The following is a 16,045-nucleotide window of genomic DNA, read 5'->3' as shown; positions in this document are numbered from 1 at the left end:
GTTTTCATATATAGGGCGAGGTAAAAATGTAAAATCTAGTTGAAGTGTTTTTGGTACTTGGAATTAACCTATTCACGATGTGCTGGTTTTTGTTCAGTGACTACATTTCTTGAAAAATTCTTGGAAATAGGGATATCTGCAATTGAATTCCGAAAAGAATAGACTGCCCGGTGTAATTACTCTGTACCGTGACTCCGACAAGTGCTGCCGCTATGTGTATTAATAGCGGCGAACACGTGAACTAGTTCTACTGTTCAATATTCTTCATGCGGCATGCGAGTAAATACAGTATTCAACTGAGTGTACTCAAGGCCGTTGCACCAACCAAAATGAAATAGAAAATAAATGAAATAATTTTATAATACTAGAAATTAAATTGTTAAAGTAGTATTGATAATGGTTCAAGACTGACAAGGACATGTTGATTTTTTGTTGGATTGGACAGCTCACTTCTGAGTCATTCACTCAGTCAGAGACTCCGTCTCCGGACGACTGAGATATCATAGCTATTATAGAATTATTCTGGACTCTGGACTTGAGGAGTTGACTGCAGCGCAGAATATACATTTACTTTTAGCCATTGCTAGCTAATGTGTGCATGATGTCTTCAGTTCAAAGTCTTGCGTACATAGCGCGAGACACATGCGTACAATTACTCATTGGACGAAGAGAATATTCAGATACGGAAGATAACAATATAATCGATCTTCTTTCAACAGATCATTTCACTGCTGTATCGGAATCAATTCTAAATCGACTTGTCGATTTGTACCCGAAGAGATTGACACAAACAGTGTTGCGTAGTTGTGCACCACCTCACATGAAGAAGTTGTGCTTGAAGAAATGTGACAAGCTGCGTGATTATGGGATAGATTATGTCATCAATAGGTAGCTGTGCAGACTTGGAGATCATTATGCCAAAGTATCAATATATGCCCTCAGATTTACTGAAGCAGTATCAGCTATATATTGACACTGTAAATTACCTTTTACACAGGTTCACCTTAGAATTAAAGTCTTATGACAAGTCAAGAAGAATTATTAATTTTCCAGTGCTCAACTAAGAATGAATTAAAACATAGCCTGATAATGATTCCCTATTATGCAGTATTTGATGATAATTAGTGTCTCATTTTGTTTGAAGGTGCAAACCGCATTATCTGAATCTATCGGAATGTCATGAAGGATTGATTCGACCAGGATTGATATCGCTTTGTTCTCATAACTTACAGAATCTAACTTCCTTTACTGCTGAAAGTACTGATATATCTAACGAATCTGTACATGTAAGATCAATCATCTAGGCCTATTTCACATTAGAAATTCTATGTACAGGCCAAGTATCAAATGTTTTTAGGACTGATTCGTGTCTTATTTTTTGTAGACTATTCTTGTTTTTCTTCCACGTCTAAAACATCTCGGTTTGTCTTCTTGCAATGAACTAACAGATGAAGTGTTTCTTATCCGCGAAGAAGATCAGCTACTGCAAGAAAGACATGAAAGTGACAGCGTAAGTGGTTAGATATTGTTTTCAGGCTTTATTCTGTGATGATTGGTTTATATGAAAAATGCTGATGTATTTGTTAATCCTTTCAGTTAGAAATGCTGTCATCTTTAACAAGTGTTGATATATCTGCCTGTCAGAAGATAGGCAGTATGGGAATTAGAAATCTTGTGACACTCTGTGGACGAACCCTAAATCACCTTGATTTTTCATGGACCAAGGTTAAAAGGATGTTAAAACCCAAGTTTGTGATGTCATAGTTATCTATGGACTGTACTAGTTTAAAAGATGCTTGGTAAACTTTCTTTGTAGGTTGATTGTATGTCATTTTGGTACTTGGGAGGTTTCAGTTTCAACAGTGCAGTATTTCTGGCTATGAACGTTTCAAAACTCAAGGGTCATTCGTTTGAAGATATACTTCAGGAGTGTAGCGATGTGATGAATAAATGTATTTCGATTGAAAATATTGGTTATGAACCAGTGAATTCAAATCAGGAAAATGTTGATAAATGCGGTAATAGTTTAGAGAATTCAACTGTTGATGGGGGACTAATTGAGACGAATAATATCTCTGTGGAAAGTACTTCTAATGTGGTGGACAATGTACGGCAACATATATCGCCATTCCTACCTCAGTGGGGTGGGTCGGATGCTCAAGGAACGCTGCAGCTAATGCTAGAAGATGTCAAACTCACAACTTCAAGTAGTCTTCCTGTTCAAGATGTGTCTGACACTAGTTTGAATTGTGATATGAATGAAACGTTACTTGTCGACCAATCATTGGGTGCAACAAGAACAACCATTGATCCTTCAGAGGAGAGCTCATCGCCTGCTAAATCTAGGACGCAATGTCCAGAAAATACATTTATTCCGCGATCCAGGCTGAAATGGTTTGAACCGGCTTTGATTAGTTTAAATGCAAACAGTATTGACTTTAGTCATGAGAATTTGAATGCTTTATGTTGTAAAGCCTTCTTCCTTTCAAATCCGGCGCTGAAGCGTTTAACATTGTCCTGGAAAGATTTGACTGACGAAATTCTTGAATACATCGCAAACTGTTGCAGAAACTTAACGGAGATTTCATTAGTAAGTTTTGTCATTATACGTGTTGTAGATTCTGGCTTACTTGGTAAGGTTTGACCTGGAAAAATTTCACTGCTTTGGTAAAGAAGTAGATATTTTAGAAATCTTGAGCATCACTAGATTCAGAAATTTCAATCATTTCAAAGTGGTTTATAGTTTTATAAAAAGAAAACTATAGTTTTATACAGTTATATTTTTTTCTTAAAATATATGTCCATTTTCAGATTGAATGTGAGAGAGTAACTACTCTTGGAGTTTTAACCCTTGGAAATGTATGTAAAGACCTTCAAACCTTAAATCTCCGTGGTAGGTGAAATGATAGTTTGTAAAAGTATTGTCTTGAGATAACTTCAGTTCTGTGTCATACTAATCAAAATACATGCATTTATTTCAGGTGTTCTTCATGCTGATAATCATAAAGCAGTCATTCCATTGATAACATCGAAAATCCAACGCCTTGATCTGTCGGAATGTGACGTCACTGATCCTGTCCTGACTGCAATTGCGAATAACTGTAAAGACAGGGTAAGTTTATGGGTTTTTTCAATTTTTCTAAGTTCATATATGAAAAAAACAATGTATTAACTACATCACAATCCGAATTTCTAGTTAGTTCACTTGGATTTATCGTGGTGTGAAAATGTAACCGAACAAGGCTTGTTGGAGTTGATCAAAAGCTGTCATAATTTACGTGTGCTCATCTTGCATCAGTGTGAAGTGACGATTCAGGTTCTGGACTCCATGTCTTTGAATTGTCCGGCACTGACGAAATTGAGTCTGTTTATGGTGCGTGAGATAAATGACAGCGCAGTGGTGACCCTCGTCGAGCGACTGAACTGTTTAGAAGATATAGACCTCAGCTGGAATGATAGTACGTAGAAGATGATCAAATGATGCCACCTTAAATCGCAGAAAGCCCTCTTAGATTAATACCGTTTCTTCATAATGTTGATTTTTTATATAGAGTTGACAGATGTGAGCCTTGAAGCCATTCTAGTGAAATGCATTAAGTTGAAGCAGCTCTGCATTGCTGGACTTAAACTCATTACTTCGAATCCACTCATGCCAATTATTGGAGGTAGGTACCTCAACCTATATCTTGCCGCCAGCTGTTTTGTAAAAAGTAAGATAATACTCGTTTTCAATTGAAATTTAAAGCACCTCTCAAACTGAAAAATGCCGAAAGAGTGATTCTAGGACGTGATGAACACTATAATAGCCCTAGTGATGAGGTAAGGAATTTCACTTCAGACACAACGAAATACAGACATTTTAATAAAGCTCAAGAAAAGAAACGAGATGTTCAAAAATTATCACATTTCGATATCATCATCTATCTGAATAAATTTTTATTTCATTACAGGAATATAAAAATCGACATCGATCCACCAGTTACGCGATTAACCTTCGATATATCAACTTGAATTATTGCGACCGAATCAATGACTCTCAGTTGAATGAAATAGCGTATTGTTGTGCCGGTTCTTTGAGAATAATTGACTATTACGGCTACGAAATCGAGCCTGTTGGTTTTCCTATTGGATAATGAAAAGAAATACTTCTTGATGGTTATTGTGAGAAAACGTTGTGTAATAATGAATACATTTAATAGCGTTGGGCCGTATAAGGTGAGGGGAAATTGAAAATCTTTTACTGTACACATCGATTTAGTTTTGAGATTATGGCATAGATGTACCGGTACTGTCAAAATAAAATAACAAATTTACCCGTCAAATTTTTTCATATTTTACTCGTCGAACTTACATTGGAACAGTAAAAATATGCGTCAAAAAACGTGGTTTGGTGCGTAATATGACTGGTAAAACGATGTGTTTGACGGGTTACTGGCAATAGGAGGTATTAATTTTGACGGGATATCTACGATAGCGATTTTGACACGTCAAATCGATAGTTTGTTTTGACAGAATATCTACGATAGCGATTTAGTTTTGCCATTTCTACATCCGACACTCGTCAAATACGAGTTTTGACGAGCATTTTATGAAGAATTGAGTAAAATCGATGGTTAGTTTTGACGGGTAAAAAATTGAAAGTTTGACGAGTAAAATATGAAAATTTGACGGGTAAATTTGATTTTTCATTTTGACAGCATATCTAAGCCATATAGATGGAATTTGCACAAACGAGTGATGAACTTAGCTAATGACATTATATTTTGGAATGTTATATGTGTATCTAATTGAATGCCCCGCGAAATATAAAATTCGAATATGTAAGAAAGTATGATTTAAAGAATGTTTGCCAATTCATATGTAGATGAATTTAGATGTGCCAAATAAAATTTTAAAGTTATTTTCACGTTGCTTTTCTTCCTCTAGATTGTTGGGTTAGAGCTTAACTGTTGAAGCTGCTTAGGTTTTTGTGTTGATCGTCGCCTTATTTTCTCACACGCCGAAAATGAAATAACTACAAAATACGACGATCTCCGAGATCCAGTCGCCTGCCTAAAACTCCCAATTCACTCGCCGAATTTCTGTCACGCGATCAAATGAAAAAGAGAGTCATTTAAATTTAAGTTAATTTTGCAATTTAGCTGGAAATCCACGCTACCTATCCTCCTCATCAAGATGTTACTATACAGACAAACCCGCTTAATCCGGGCCGGCTTAATGCGGATATCCAGACAATAATTGCAACCCAATTGTCGATCAATATACAAGAAATTTATTTCTAATCCGGATTTCTCGTAAACCGGATGAATTCTGTTAGTCCCAAATGATCCGAATTATAAGTGGATTCTACTGTAGCATGTTTAAGAAAACTGAACTTTTCATATTCAGAGTAAAAACTAATTAGATCAATGTGACGATGAAATTAATTCCTAACTAACACCGATTTCTGTACATTACATCCAAAACATCATATCACCTTCTATTATTATCAACTTCTTAATGATATTTTGTCTAAATGGAAAAAGATCCAAACAGATACAAATTTCAATCGTTATTACTACTGAATTCTTTTCGAAATAGCGTTACGTACATTTAGGCAGCCACAAATTATCCCTGGTCTTGGGTATTCTGATTGAATAGAGACAAGATCACGTATGCTGAAATTTTGGTGACTTTATGTGTCATATTTTTGTATAGTGAAATATGAAAACATGTCGGTTCGATAAGTTGATAGTATGATAAAAATACTTTATTATCTGATCAGGCAACTTTGCTGAACTGATAAGGTTCTTAGGTTTGATTCGATCTTTGATTAGTCCAAACTTTCTTATCTATTTGTATAATTCATCGCGCATTGCCCAGTTTATAGGCAGTACAACAGATCACAAGGTATAAGGTACGTATATATAATGAATCCTTATTTATTGATATGAACATCAAGATTTAGTAAATCATATTTATCGTGCTAAATGTTTACACATGTAGTTACCTATGTTATACAGTTTATCATAAGCCATTCGAATCCTGACATTAGATTTCCAGATACTGCAAAGCACTTTTTGAATTTGGTTCATTAAGATCGGGTTCTGTTTTTTCAGCAGAACTGGTGAGATGAGATATTAACAATGATTCATCATATACTCCGGGTTTATTGTTATGTTACATACAGATCTATCTATTATTTGAAATATACTAAAATTATCATAATCACTGACTAAATCAGCGACAACCAAGAAGACAAAACGTTGATAATGTTCATATTTCTTTCTATTCTCTACCATAAATCTATTACATCTCAACATTTTTTTTAATTGTCAGAATCAAAACCTTATATACAATTTTAGTGATGACATGTTATGACAAGGAGTAACCACGGACACTAATTGTTCAAACAACTCCAACAACCCAAACAACTCAACATACATTATTACTTAACCAGACATGTCAATTCTCAAAATAACAACATTAATCGAGATTAAACAAATTATGTACGTAATTTACAGCATGAAAGTATACCAGAAAATATAGAGACTAGTCTACTAAAATAATGTAAGATCCGTGTATATGATTGCATAGGCATATTTCGGTTAATGAGATATTAATGTCCTTTTTGCTCATAATGCTTGGAGAAATAGAAAAGGATTAGTCGAGTGCTAATTTTAATACGCTTGCTTCAGTTGTCACTCGAGTTCAGGGTTTCGTTGACTTATTTAGTCTTCAGATAACGGACGGCCCGGACGGACGCAAACGTTTTGCAGCCCTATCTTCGTAAATTTGTGTTTTAGGTGACGGCACTGTGTGGATAGTAATTACCATACAATGGATAGTGATCGCGAACCGTTTGTTTTCTATGTGAATGGTAGAAAGGTACGTACGAAAACTTAAATATTGATGGATAATATTGATGCGCTTAATCTTTGGGTTTTGATTCTTGTCTGAAAAAATTGATAACGATATTTGAAGGGTTTTTCAGTGAATGTATCAAACTGCATTTTGTAATAAACTTTTATACAGGTTATTGACAAAACTGTAGAACCAGAATGGACTCTTCTTTACTACCTGCGTAACAAATGTATCCTCAAATTTTCGAAAGGTTAAGTTAAAAAACTATTGAAATTAAGTAAAAACTAACTTAATCGTGGCCTTTGCCACAAGCGATTTTTGATAAGACTTAATAGGAATTATATAATATACATGTATTTATTTTGCATCAGATTGTTACCCGAAACCGGTGGAACTGAGTTTTCCCTCTTCAAGGGTAAAAAGATTAAAGTCAAAGAAACATAGGAAAAACATAGGATTGTATTTTTAAGTTTAAGAAAATATTCACCTTGTCTTGCGACGTGTGTCCTTAATTTGAAAAACATTCAGTAAGATTATGTGGAACTAAACTGGGCTGTGGAGAAGGAGGATGTGGGGCATGCACTGTGATGGTATCGAAATACGATAGAAGCCAAAAGAAGATTCTGTATCCATTTATTATCCAGTGAATTAATTTGAAATCATTAAGACGCATACTTGTGAAAATGATCTTATAAGTGATTATTCGTCGTCAATCCTTGATCAACAATATAAGTCACTTTTCGGTCAATGCTTGTCTTGCGCCGATTTGTTCTATGCACGGTTTAGCGGTCACAACAGTTGAGGGCATAGGAAGTACTAAAACCGGCCTTCATCCTGTACAGGTAATAAATCATAGCTGCCCAATAACATGACAATTTTGCCATTTTCTTAATAAGAGAATTGAACTTTATTTTCTAACAGGAACGAATGGCTGGCTCACATGGCTCACAATGTGGTTTTTGTACACCTGGCATCGTGATGTCCATGTACACCCTACTTCGTAACAATCCCCAGCCTAATATGCATCAAGTTGAAAGTGCATTTGAAGGCAAGTTATCATCGATAAAAGTGATCTTTAGATTACTAAAGAGGAACATTATATTTTGAGATGTTTATGTTGATTTTAGGTAATCTTTGCCGTTGCACTGGTTACAGGCCAATACTGGAAGGTTACAAGACATTTACTAAGGCAAGGGATATATCTATATTCAAGCAATAAACGCACAATTGCTGACATGCGCATGTCTGATTTCTAGTTTTCACCACAGGAATTCTCTTGTCCACAAGGAGAAAACTGTTGTCGAAATCAAAATGCTCGCGTATCACCAGGCAATACAGCAGACGAAGGCCTGGTAAAATCTGAAGAATTTTCTGCGTATGATCCTTCCCAAGAACGGATATTCCCGAATGAGCTGCAGGTGCGTTTTAACAACAAAAACGGGAAATACGGGTTAAGAATTTACAAAATTGCTTGCATCGCTTGATAGAAAATATCATATCATAGATTATAACAAAAACAATCACTAAATTACAATTTTCCAGTTAACAGATACATATGACAAACAGAATCTTGAGTTTCAAGGTGAACGTGTTACTTGGTACCGTCCTATAAATCTTGAAACATTCTTGAAACTCAAAGCCCAATTTCCGAACTGTAGGATTGTAACTGGCAATACTGAAATAGGTACGTATGGATAAGTCCAGTATATCTTTGGCAGGCTTACATGCTGGCTTGAAGAATTTAATTTAAGATGACAAATTTTTCATTTATTACCCGTGATATTTTTTAGGCGTCGAAGTAAAATTCAAGAATTGTCATTATCCAGAAATTTTATCTCCTACTCATGTACCCGAATTAAACATGGTAGAACACGTAAGTTCCGGAATCAGATTCGGAGCTGCGGTGACTCTAAATCGAATCGACTCGGTTCTTAAACAAGCCGTCCGTGACATGCCAGGTAACCTTAACAATCAATGTAAGATCTTCTGTGTTAAGTTTTTCTTAGAAACCTTTTGATGGCATGCGTGTTTCGTGCGTGTTTTTACTCTCATTTCAGAGCATCAAACAAGGATATTTGCGGGTATTGTAGAAATGCTGAGATGGTTCGCTGGACAACAAATTCGCAATGTTTCAGTAAATATTAATTCTTCATTACCGTTATTACCTTTTCATTCAATTTTGTGTTTAGCTCCTTTATGTTCATTATTTCACAGGCGGTCGGCGGAAACATTGTAACTGCAAGTCCGATATCAGATCTGAATCCACTTTTCATGGCTGCCAATTGCAAATTACAGTTAGCCAAAACAGGTACAGGACATAACGTCTTTGTTACATAATCAGTGGAAAAGTGAATTCTTAAGAGATACAAAGATCTTCGTATTGTTTATTTTTAGGAAAAATGAGGGAAGTGACAATAGATCATACATTTTTTACTGGATACAGAAAAACTATTCTTGAACCCGATGAAATACTTCTGAACATTACCGTTCCTTATACCCAGGAGGTATAATGGCAGATATCATTTGTTTTGAACTTGTGTCGGTTTTTAACAATTTGTACAACTTGCTTTGTTTTCGTAGGATGAATATTTCTATGGCTATAAGCAAGCTCATAGACGAGAAGATGATATTTCGATAGTTAATGCTGGATGTCGAGTTGTGTTTGAACCTGGCAGCACAGTAATAAATAGATTGTATCTCGCCTATGGTGGTATGGCACCTACTACAGTGATGGCTCTGAAATCAATGAACGAAGCAGTTGGAAAGTACGGAAAATAATGAGAGGATATTTTAACAGTTATTGTATTATTCCCTCGTGATATTCCTTTTTTCAATTTAGAGAATGGAACGAGGATCTATTAGCTACCATGTCTGATTCGTTATGTGAGGATTTGCCGCTACCTCCGGGTGTACCTGGTGGGTCTGTTCAGTATCGAAGAACTTTAACACTTAGTTTCTTCTTCAAGTTTTACCTCAGCGTGAAACAACAATTGCACATGAAAAAGGTAACTACAAATTATGTGTGTTTGAACTGAAGGGTATGTAGAAATTGACTCTTTAAAACTTTACTCAGTGAGTCGCAACGCAAGGCCTTAAGAGTTTGAAATTATGCCCAACCAATTATGCCCAATATTTTACAGCTTTCTCCCTCAATATTACCGGATTATGAGAGCGCTACACCAGTATTCAAGAAACATGAGTTTAAAAGTAGTCAGTATTATGGTATCGTTTCTAAAGAACAGTCAATCACAGATGGTGTAGGGCGTCCTATTCATCATATGTCCGCAGCCAAACAGGCTACAGGAGAGGCTCGATATATTGATGATATTCCACCTTTCAAAGGTATGAATTCAGTCGATGCGTTAACAATGCTTTGAGGGATAAAACTCTGGTAAATAATTTGTTTCACCTTTTTTTGATAAGATGAGCTATACCTTGCACTAGTCACGAGTTCTAAAGCACACGCAGAAATTGTCAACGTTGATACACAAGCTGCATTATCACTGCCTGGTGTACATGCTTACATTGACCACAACGACGTAATGGGCAGTAACAATGTGGGCGTTGTATTGCCTGATGAACTTATCTTTGCCGAAAAAAAGGTAAAGTATTCACTTAAAACAGCTTTGCTAACCTAAAATGCATGCTCCGTGGAAATAAATTACTTTTCGTCCGTCACTTTTGGATTATGACCAGAACACGATCCGGTACCAATGTAGAAAAAGTACGTCTACGTCGATTTGGCTTTCGTTTGTTTAGGTGACTTGTCAAGGGCAAGCTATTGGCGCTATTGTGGCAGACAATCAGCTCATTGCACAACGAGCTGCAAAATTAGTGACGGTTCAATACAAGGTTCTGAAGCCGATCATTTCAATAAAGGTAAAAAGGAATTTTGCTATGCAAAATGAAGTCAATCAATGATCATTTCCAATGTGCACTATTGAGTTTTAGCAAATCAATCCAATCATTTTTCACTTTTACTAATCATTAAAAGGATGCGATAGCCGAGGAGTCATATTATGAGCCCATCAATAGTTTTGATTCTGGAGATGTGGATGAAGCCTTGATGAATGCTGATCATGTGATCGATGGTGAAATGTACGTCGGAGGTCAGGAACATTTTTATCTGGAAACGCATGCCTCAATAGCCGTACCAACTGGTGAAGATGGCGAGATGGAATTGTTTTCATCGTCACAAAGTCCAACCACGTTACAAGTAAATGATGTATTAGTTATTAAAGAGCTTGCATACTTTTAAACTGCTGGATTCGTAGGAACTAATTCATCTATCACTCACTGGATAAATGTATCAACTAACCAAAATATGTCGGGAGTACGCAAACGAGAAGCAGTAAACCTTGCCAACTGAACTAGTTCTAACGGCCTACTGGTCAGCTGGCTTGCTTATTACGTGTGCGAGACCTTGGCTCAATCGCCGGTGGTGCACTCGTGGACCTATAAACTAGATTAAACTAGACTTTAACCTTGTTTAATACGTCCGTGCACTTATTTCGCTTATTGAACTTTAATGGCTTTGCATGCACGTATCATAGATGTACTTAGGTAGTTGTCAAGCAATCCACTATGTTCAGCCATAACATCGTTTGACTCTAACGGTAGATTATTGGTTACGTTGTTTATCTTGCACGAAAGAACGCATTTTTTCAGATATTAACTGCTTCTGCTTTGGGTGTCAGTGCTAGTCGTATAAATGTTAGAGTAAAGCGACTTGGTGAGTGATTATGAATTTACGTTGTCAAATTTTTCGCTTGAATCATTTGTATGTTGCAGATTCTTCTGGCGTTTATTTTCAGGAGGTGGATTCGGTGGAAAGGAAAGTCGATTTATTGTCGTTGCACTTCCTGTTGCTATTGCAGCTGCCAGGTAAAAATTCGGGGCCAGTTGCTAAAAAGTTGGCAAAAGCTAACCAGTGGATATGATTGTTGCTAATTTATCCACCGGTTATCTTTAACCTAGACCCTGATTGAGCATCCACAGTGACTGGAAAAAGTAGAGGAATGTTACTTTCATTCATTAAAATGAACATTTCAGATTGAATAGACCAGTTCGGTGTATGTTAGATAGAGACGAGGACATGGCTATCACTGGTACTCGCCATCCATATTATGCTAAATACAAAGTAGCCTACTCATCAAATGGAAAAATTGAGGCTCTTGACATAAAAATGTACATGAACGCAGGAAATAGTTTAGATTTATCTGCTGGGGTAAAAACATCATGATTCCAATCACATTTCATTGACGAACACAGAATCTCAGTTTTATCTCAGTTTTTTTCCCTTTTTAAGGTTATGGAAAGAGCATTATTTCATTTGGATAATTGCTATAAGATTCCAAAATTGAGGGCATATGGTTACATTTGTAAAACGAATATACCCTCTAACACAGCATTCCGAGGGTTTGGAGGGCCCCAGGCATTAATGGTCTGTGAGGCATGGATAACTCAAATAGCTGAAAGACTCAATCTACCAGTACATCAGGTGAAGATGATGATAATAACCACAAACGGAACTGTTGTTTAGAATATGATTTTTGGACGAAATATGTGTTATATGTTTCTTTTTCTTTTTGCAAGATACGTGAATTGAATTTCTATGATAAAGGTGATATTACTCATACATGCACTAGTATGGACGATAGTTACTTACAAGTAAAAAGGTGCTGGACTCAATGTCTAGAGCAAAGCGGATATCTTCAACAAAAAGACCACATCGCCCAGTTCAATAGGTGAAATTTGAAAACTTCGCTGATTTTGGTAGAATACCACACTCTGGCGTGGAGAGCAGATAATAAGTTTAAAACCCACTTTTATACATAATCCAAGAGATTGAAAACGAATTCTCAAAATTGAAATCAAAATACACGACGTTTCGAATTCTCACTATCACACCTGATCATGATCGCTAGATAAATGAAATTTTAAATCCCTTAAATTCTGTATATAGTGGAAATATAAATTTGAAATTATAAACTGTATTTTATTAAATAAACCTATCATTTCCTCGGCGTGATGGCTATGGAGTATTAATTGTACTTACTATCTTTATCTGAACAATTTACTAGAGAAAACCGATGGAAGAAGCGCGGAATATCCATAATACCAACAAAATTCGGAATCGCTTTTACAGTCACGTTCCTGAACCAAGCTGGTGCTCTTGTTCATGTCTATAGAGATGGGTCTGTGTTAATAGCCCACGGTGGAACTGAGATGGGGCAGGGTTTGCATACAAAAATGATTCAGGTATGAATTTTCAGTATGTAATTTTTTTCTTGTTTCAGTTTAGCTAATTCGGCTACCCTTAATTTGTTCGACATGATCCTCCACGAGCACGTGCAAACATTTCACCGCACCAAAATTTTGTTTTTAATATTGCGTTTACGAATAATTATTAGCACGAATAACGGTAATTTTCGCTAATTAAGAATTTGTTAAGAGCGTTGAAATTTGTTTTTGCGCGTTCTCGTGGAGGTGGCCGAATTAGCCAACGTAGTGTGTTTTCTCGTAACCTGATATTTCGTTTATTCCAGGTTGCCAGTCGTGCTTTAAATATTTCGATGAACAAAATTCATATCACAGAAACGAGCACCTCAACGGTTCCAAATACTAGTCCAACGGCGGCAAGTGCCAGTTCCGATCTAAATGGAATGGCTCTTGTGGTAAGCTACCATCATAAGATTTTATATGATATCTGGCAAATGAATACATCTTTCAGTAATCCCTAAAGTTAAATACTTTGTTCTCGAAAAAATCAAATCAAAACAATAGACTATCGCTTCATTAGATGATCATTATTCTTAGAATGCGTGTTCTGTAATCATGGAGAGATTGAAGCCATATATAAAATCCAAACCAGATAAGACATGGGACGATTGGGTGAGTGATGCCTACTTCGATCGCGTCAGTCTTTCTTCCACTGGATTTTATAGGTAAATATCTAACAACGCATTTTGTTCTCATAGCAGTTGAATCAGGCTGATATTCAATGTGTAATGTTTGTAGGACTCCTGGTATTAGTTGGGACTGGAAAACTAGGACAGGTAACCCGTTCAACTATCTGTCTTTGGGGGCAGCTTGTTCAGTTGTTGAAATTGACTGTTTAACTGGCGATCACAAGGTTAGTGACATCCTCTTGAATATATATATATATATATATATATATATATATATATATATATATATATATATATATATATATATATATATATATATATATATATATATATATATATATATATATATATATATATATATATATATATATATATATATATATATATATATATATATATATATATATATATATATATATATATATATATATATATATATATATATATATATATATATATATATATATATATATATATATATATATATATATATATATATATATATATATATATATATATATATATATATATATATATATATATATATATATATATATATATATATATATATATATATATATATATATATATATATATATATATATATATATATATATATATATATATATATATATATATATATATATATATATATATGTATTGTCTTTCCGCTAACCTTTTTTTGAATTTACAGGTGCTGAAAACAGATATTGTAATGGATGTTGGTGCTAGTCTGAATCCTGCTATAGATATTGGTCAGATAGAGGGAGCTTTTATGCAGGTACAGTTAAAGAGATAAACCGTACTTATCTTCAGTCTATACAATTTACACATCTTATATGATTAAAACGTAACATATAATACCGTACTCAACTTAGGGCTATGGGTTATTTACATTGGAAGAACAAAGATTCTCCCCGCAAGGATTCCTCTACACACGTGGACCTGGAGCGTACAAGATACCTGGGTTTGGTGACACTCCTGCTGAATTTAATGTGGCATTGTTGAAAGGAGAAAACAACCCTAGAGCAGTTTATTCGTCAAAGGTAAAACTGACGTTTGTTGACAATTTGAAATAGAATTGAAAATTGAATCTAGATCCGATTAGGATCACAGGGGCTCGTATCATAAGTTTGGGGGTGAACTGTAGCTTAGTTCATCCAGTATCCCTGGTACTATATATATAAATATATATATAAATATATATATAATATATATATATATATATATATATATATATATATATATATATATATATATATATATATATATATATATATATAAATATATATATAAATATATATATATATATATATATATATATATATATATATATATATATATATATATATATATATATATATATATATATATATATATATATATATATATATAAAAACACCAGTACCAGGGATACTGGATGATCTAAGTTACAGTTCACGCCCAAACTTATGATACGAGCCCCTGTGATTAGGATAAGGGAACTTAACCTATAGCACATTTCTAAGTCTTTTATATTTGTGTATTCCAGGCCATTGGGGAGCCACCGTTATTTTTGGGTTCGTCGGTCTTCTTCGCGATCAAAGATGCTATAAACGCTGCCAGGGCTGATTGTAGACTAAAGGGTACATTCCAAATGGATAGCCCAGCTACTGCCGAACGAATTCGAATGGCTTGCCAGGATCAGTTCACAGCACGTGTAAGTAACAAGTAGGGCCTAAAGGTTTTGAGCGGCAATTTCACGATAGATTTCTTTACACTTCATACATGTACAACGTGATTGCATTGTACGTATCTGGCGTGACATTCATTTTCTTACTTTTCAGTTTCCTGCTCCAGAAGAAGGAACATTCACACCGTGGGATATACGAGTCTAATGCATCATATGTGACTTACTATATTCTTTAATCGGTATTAAAATGTTTTATTTGATCAATGTATTAATGTCTGGGATGATAATGTCAATACGTATTTTCAGGAAACCAATTTCTTCGCCATATCCTGCATTGTTCGTTTTAAATATGGTTGAAATTAAATGTGTGATAAAAGATTATGAAGTTTTACATGTATTTATCATGGAATGCATATCAAAACATCGGATTAATCTTCCATAATAGATGGACGATGAAAATCGTCAATATTTGTGATTTATGTGTTGTTTCTTTTGCGAGTTTAATTTTAATCGTTAATCTTATAAGAAGTAATTAATAAATTTTATTCAGATTTCGAAAATAAAGATACCATAAGAAGAATTTTTGTTTCATTGAATTGATCACTGGCCAATTATTACT

The 16,045-nt window shown here is 34.9% G+C and overlaps 2 protein-coding genes and 1 long non-coding RNA gene across 5 annotated transcripts; 2 read left to right on the top strand and 1 right to left on the bottom strand.

The window, feature by feature from the left end:
• The first annotated feature begins 330 nt into the window (after window positions 1-330).
• LOC141904540 (uncharacterized) lies at window positions 331-4,875 on the top strand. Its single transcript, XM_074793140.1, has 11 exons — window positions 331-888; window positions 1,145-1,286; window positions 1,385-1,510; window positions 1,597-1,725; window positions 1,817-2,590; window positions 2,812-2,893; window positions 2,982-3,112; window positions 3,197-3,458; window positions 3,552-3,665; window positions 3,746-3,819; window positions 3,951-4,875. Exons 1-11 carry the CDS (start codon window positions 599-601, stop codon window positions 4,131-4,133), a joined length of 2,307 nt encoding a protein of 768 aa, XP_074649241.1. The 5' UTR covers window positions 331-598; the 3' UTR covers window positions 4,134-4,875.
• Window positions 2,962-5,685, bottom strand: LOC141915252 (uncharacterized). The gene is made up of 3 exons (XR_012620928.1): window positions 5,591-5,685; window positions 3,279-3,447; window positions 2,962-3,099 (listed from the first exon to the last, which is right to left on the bottom strand). It is a non-coding gene; the product is annotated as an uncharacterized LOC141915252 (long non-coding RNA).
• A 174-nt stretch (window positions 5,686-5,859) lies between these two features.
• LOC141898994 (xanthine dehydrogenase/oxidase-like) lies at window positions 5,860-15,970 on the top strand. Of its 3 annotated transcripts, none has more exons than XM_074785146.1 (32): window positions 5,860-5,896; window positions 6,786-6,867; window positions 7,015-7,072; window positions 7,372-7,468; window positions 7,577-7,685; window positions 7,765-7,891; window positions 7,971-8,027; window positions 8,107-8,261; window positions 8,386-8,527; window positions 8,634-8,801; window positions 8,901-8,977; window positions 9,058-9,151; window positions 9,238-9,347; window positions 9,424-9,608; window positions 9,683-9,848; window positions 9,984-10,185; window positions 10,267-10,445; window positions 10,603-10,722; window positions 10,838-11,059; window positions 11,512-11,575; window positions 11,658-11,727; window positions 11,896-12,070; window positions 12,152-12,343; window positions 12,439-12,590; window positions 12,927-13,104; window positions 13,392-13,520; window positions 13,663-13,790; window positions 13,864-13,978; window positions 14,449-14,535; window positions 14,633-14,800; window positions 15,286-15,453; window positions 15,581-15,970. In XM_074785146.1, exons 2-32 carry the CDS (start codon window positions 6,820-6,822, stop codon window positions 15,629-15,631), a joined length of 3,993 nt encoding a protein of 1,330 aa, XP_074641247.1. In that variant the 5' UTR covers window positions 5,860-5,896; window positions 6,786-6,819; the 3' UTR covers window positions 15,632-15,970. The 3 variants fall into 3 exon arrangements, with proteins under 3 accessions (XP_074641247.1, XP_074641255.1, XP_074641263.1); XM_074785154.1 differs by lacking the exon at window positions 5,860-5,896 and adding an exon at window positions 6,531-6,549; XM_074785162.1 differs by lacking the exons at window positions 5,860-5,896; window positions 6,786-6,867; window positions 7,015-7,072; ... (3 more) ...; window positions 7,971-8,027; window positions 8,386-8,527 and having other exon boundaries at window positions 8,135-8,261.
• The last annotated feature ends 75 nt before the right edge of the window (window positions 15,971-16,045 follow it).

Source organism: Tubulanus polymorphus, chromosome 1 (assembly GCF_964204645.1).
Source record: "Tubulanus polymorphus chromosome 1, tnTubPoly1.2, whole genome shotgun sequence".
NCBI lineage: Eukaryota > Metazoa > Nemertea > Palaeonemertea > Tubulaniformes > Tubulanidae > Tubulanus > Tubulanus polymorphus.
Note: the sequence above shows the minus strand (reverse complement) of the source record. Positions and strands in the feature narration are given on the sequence as shown.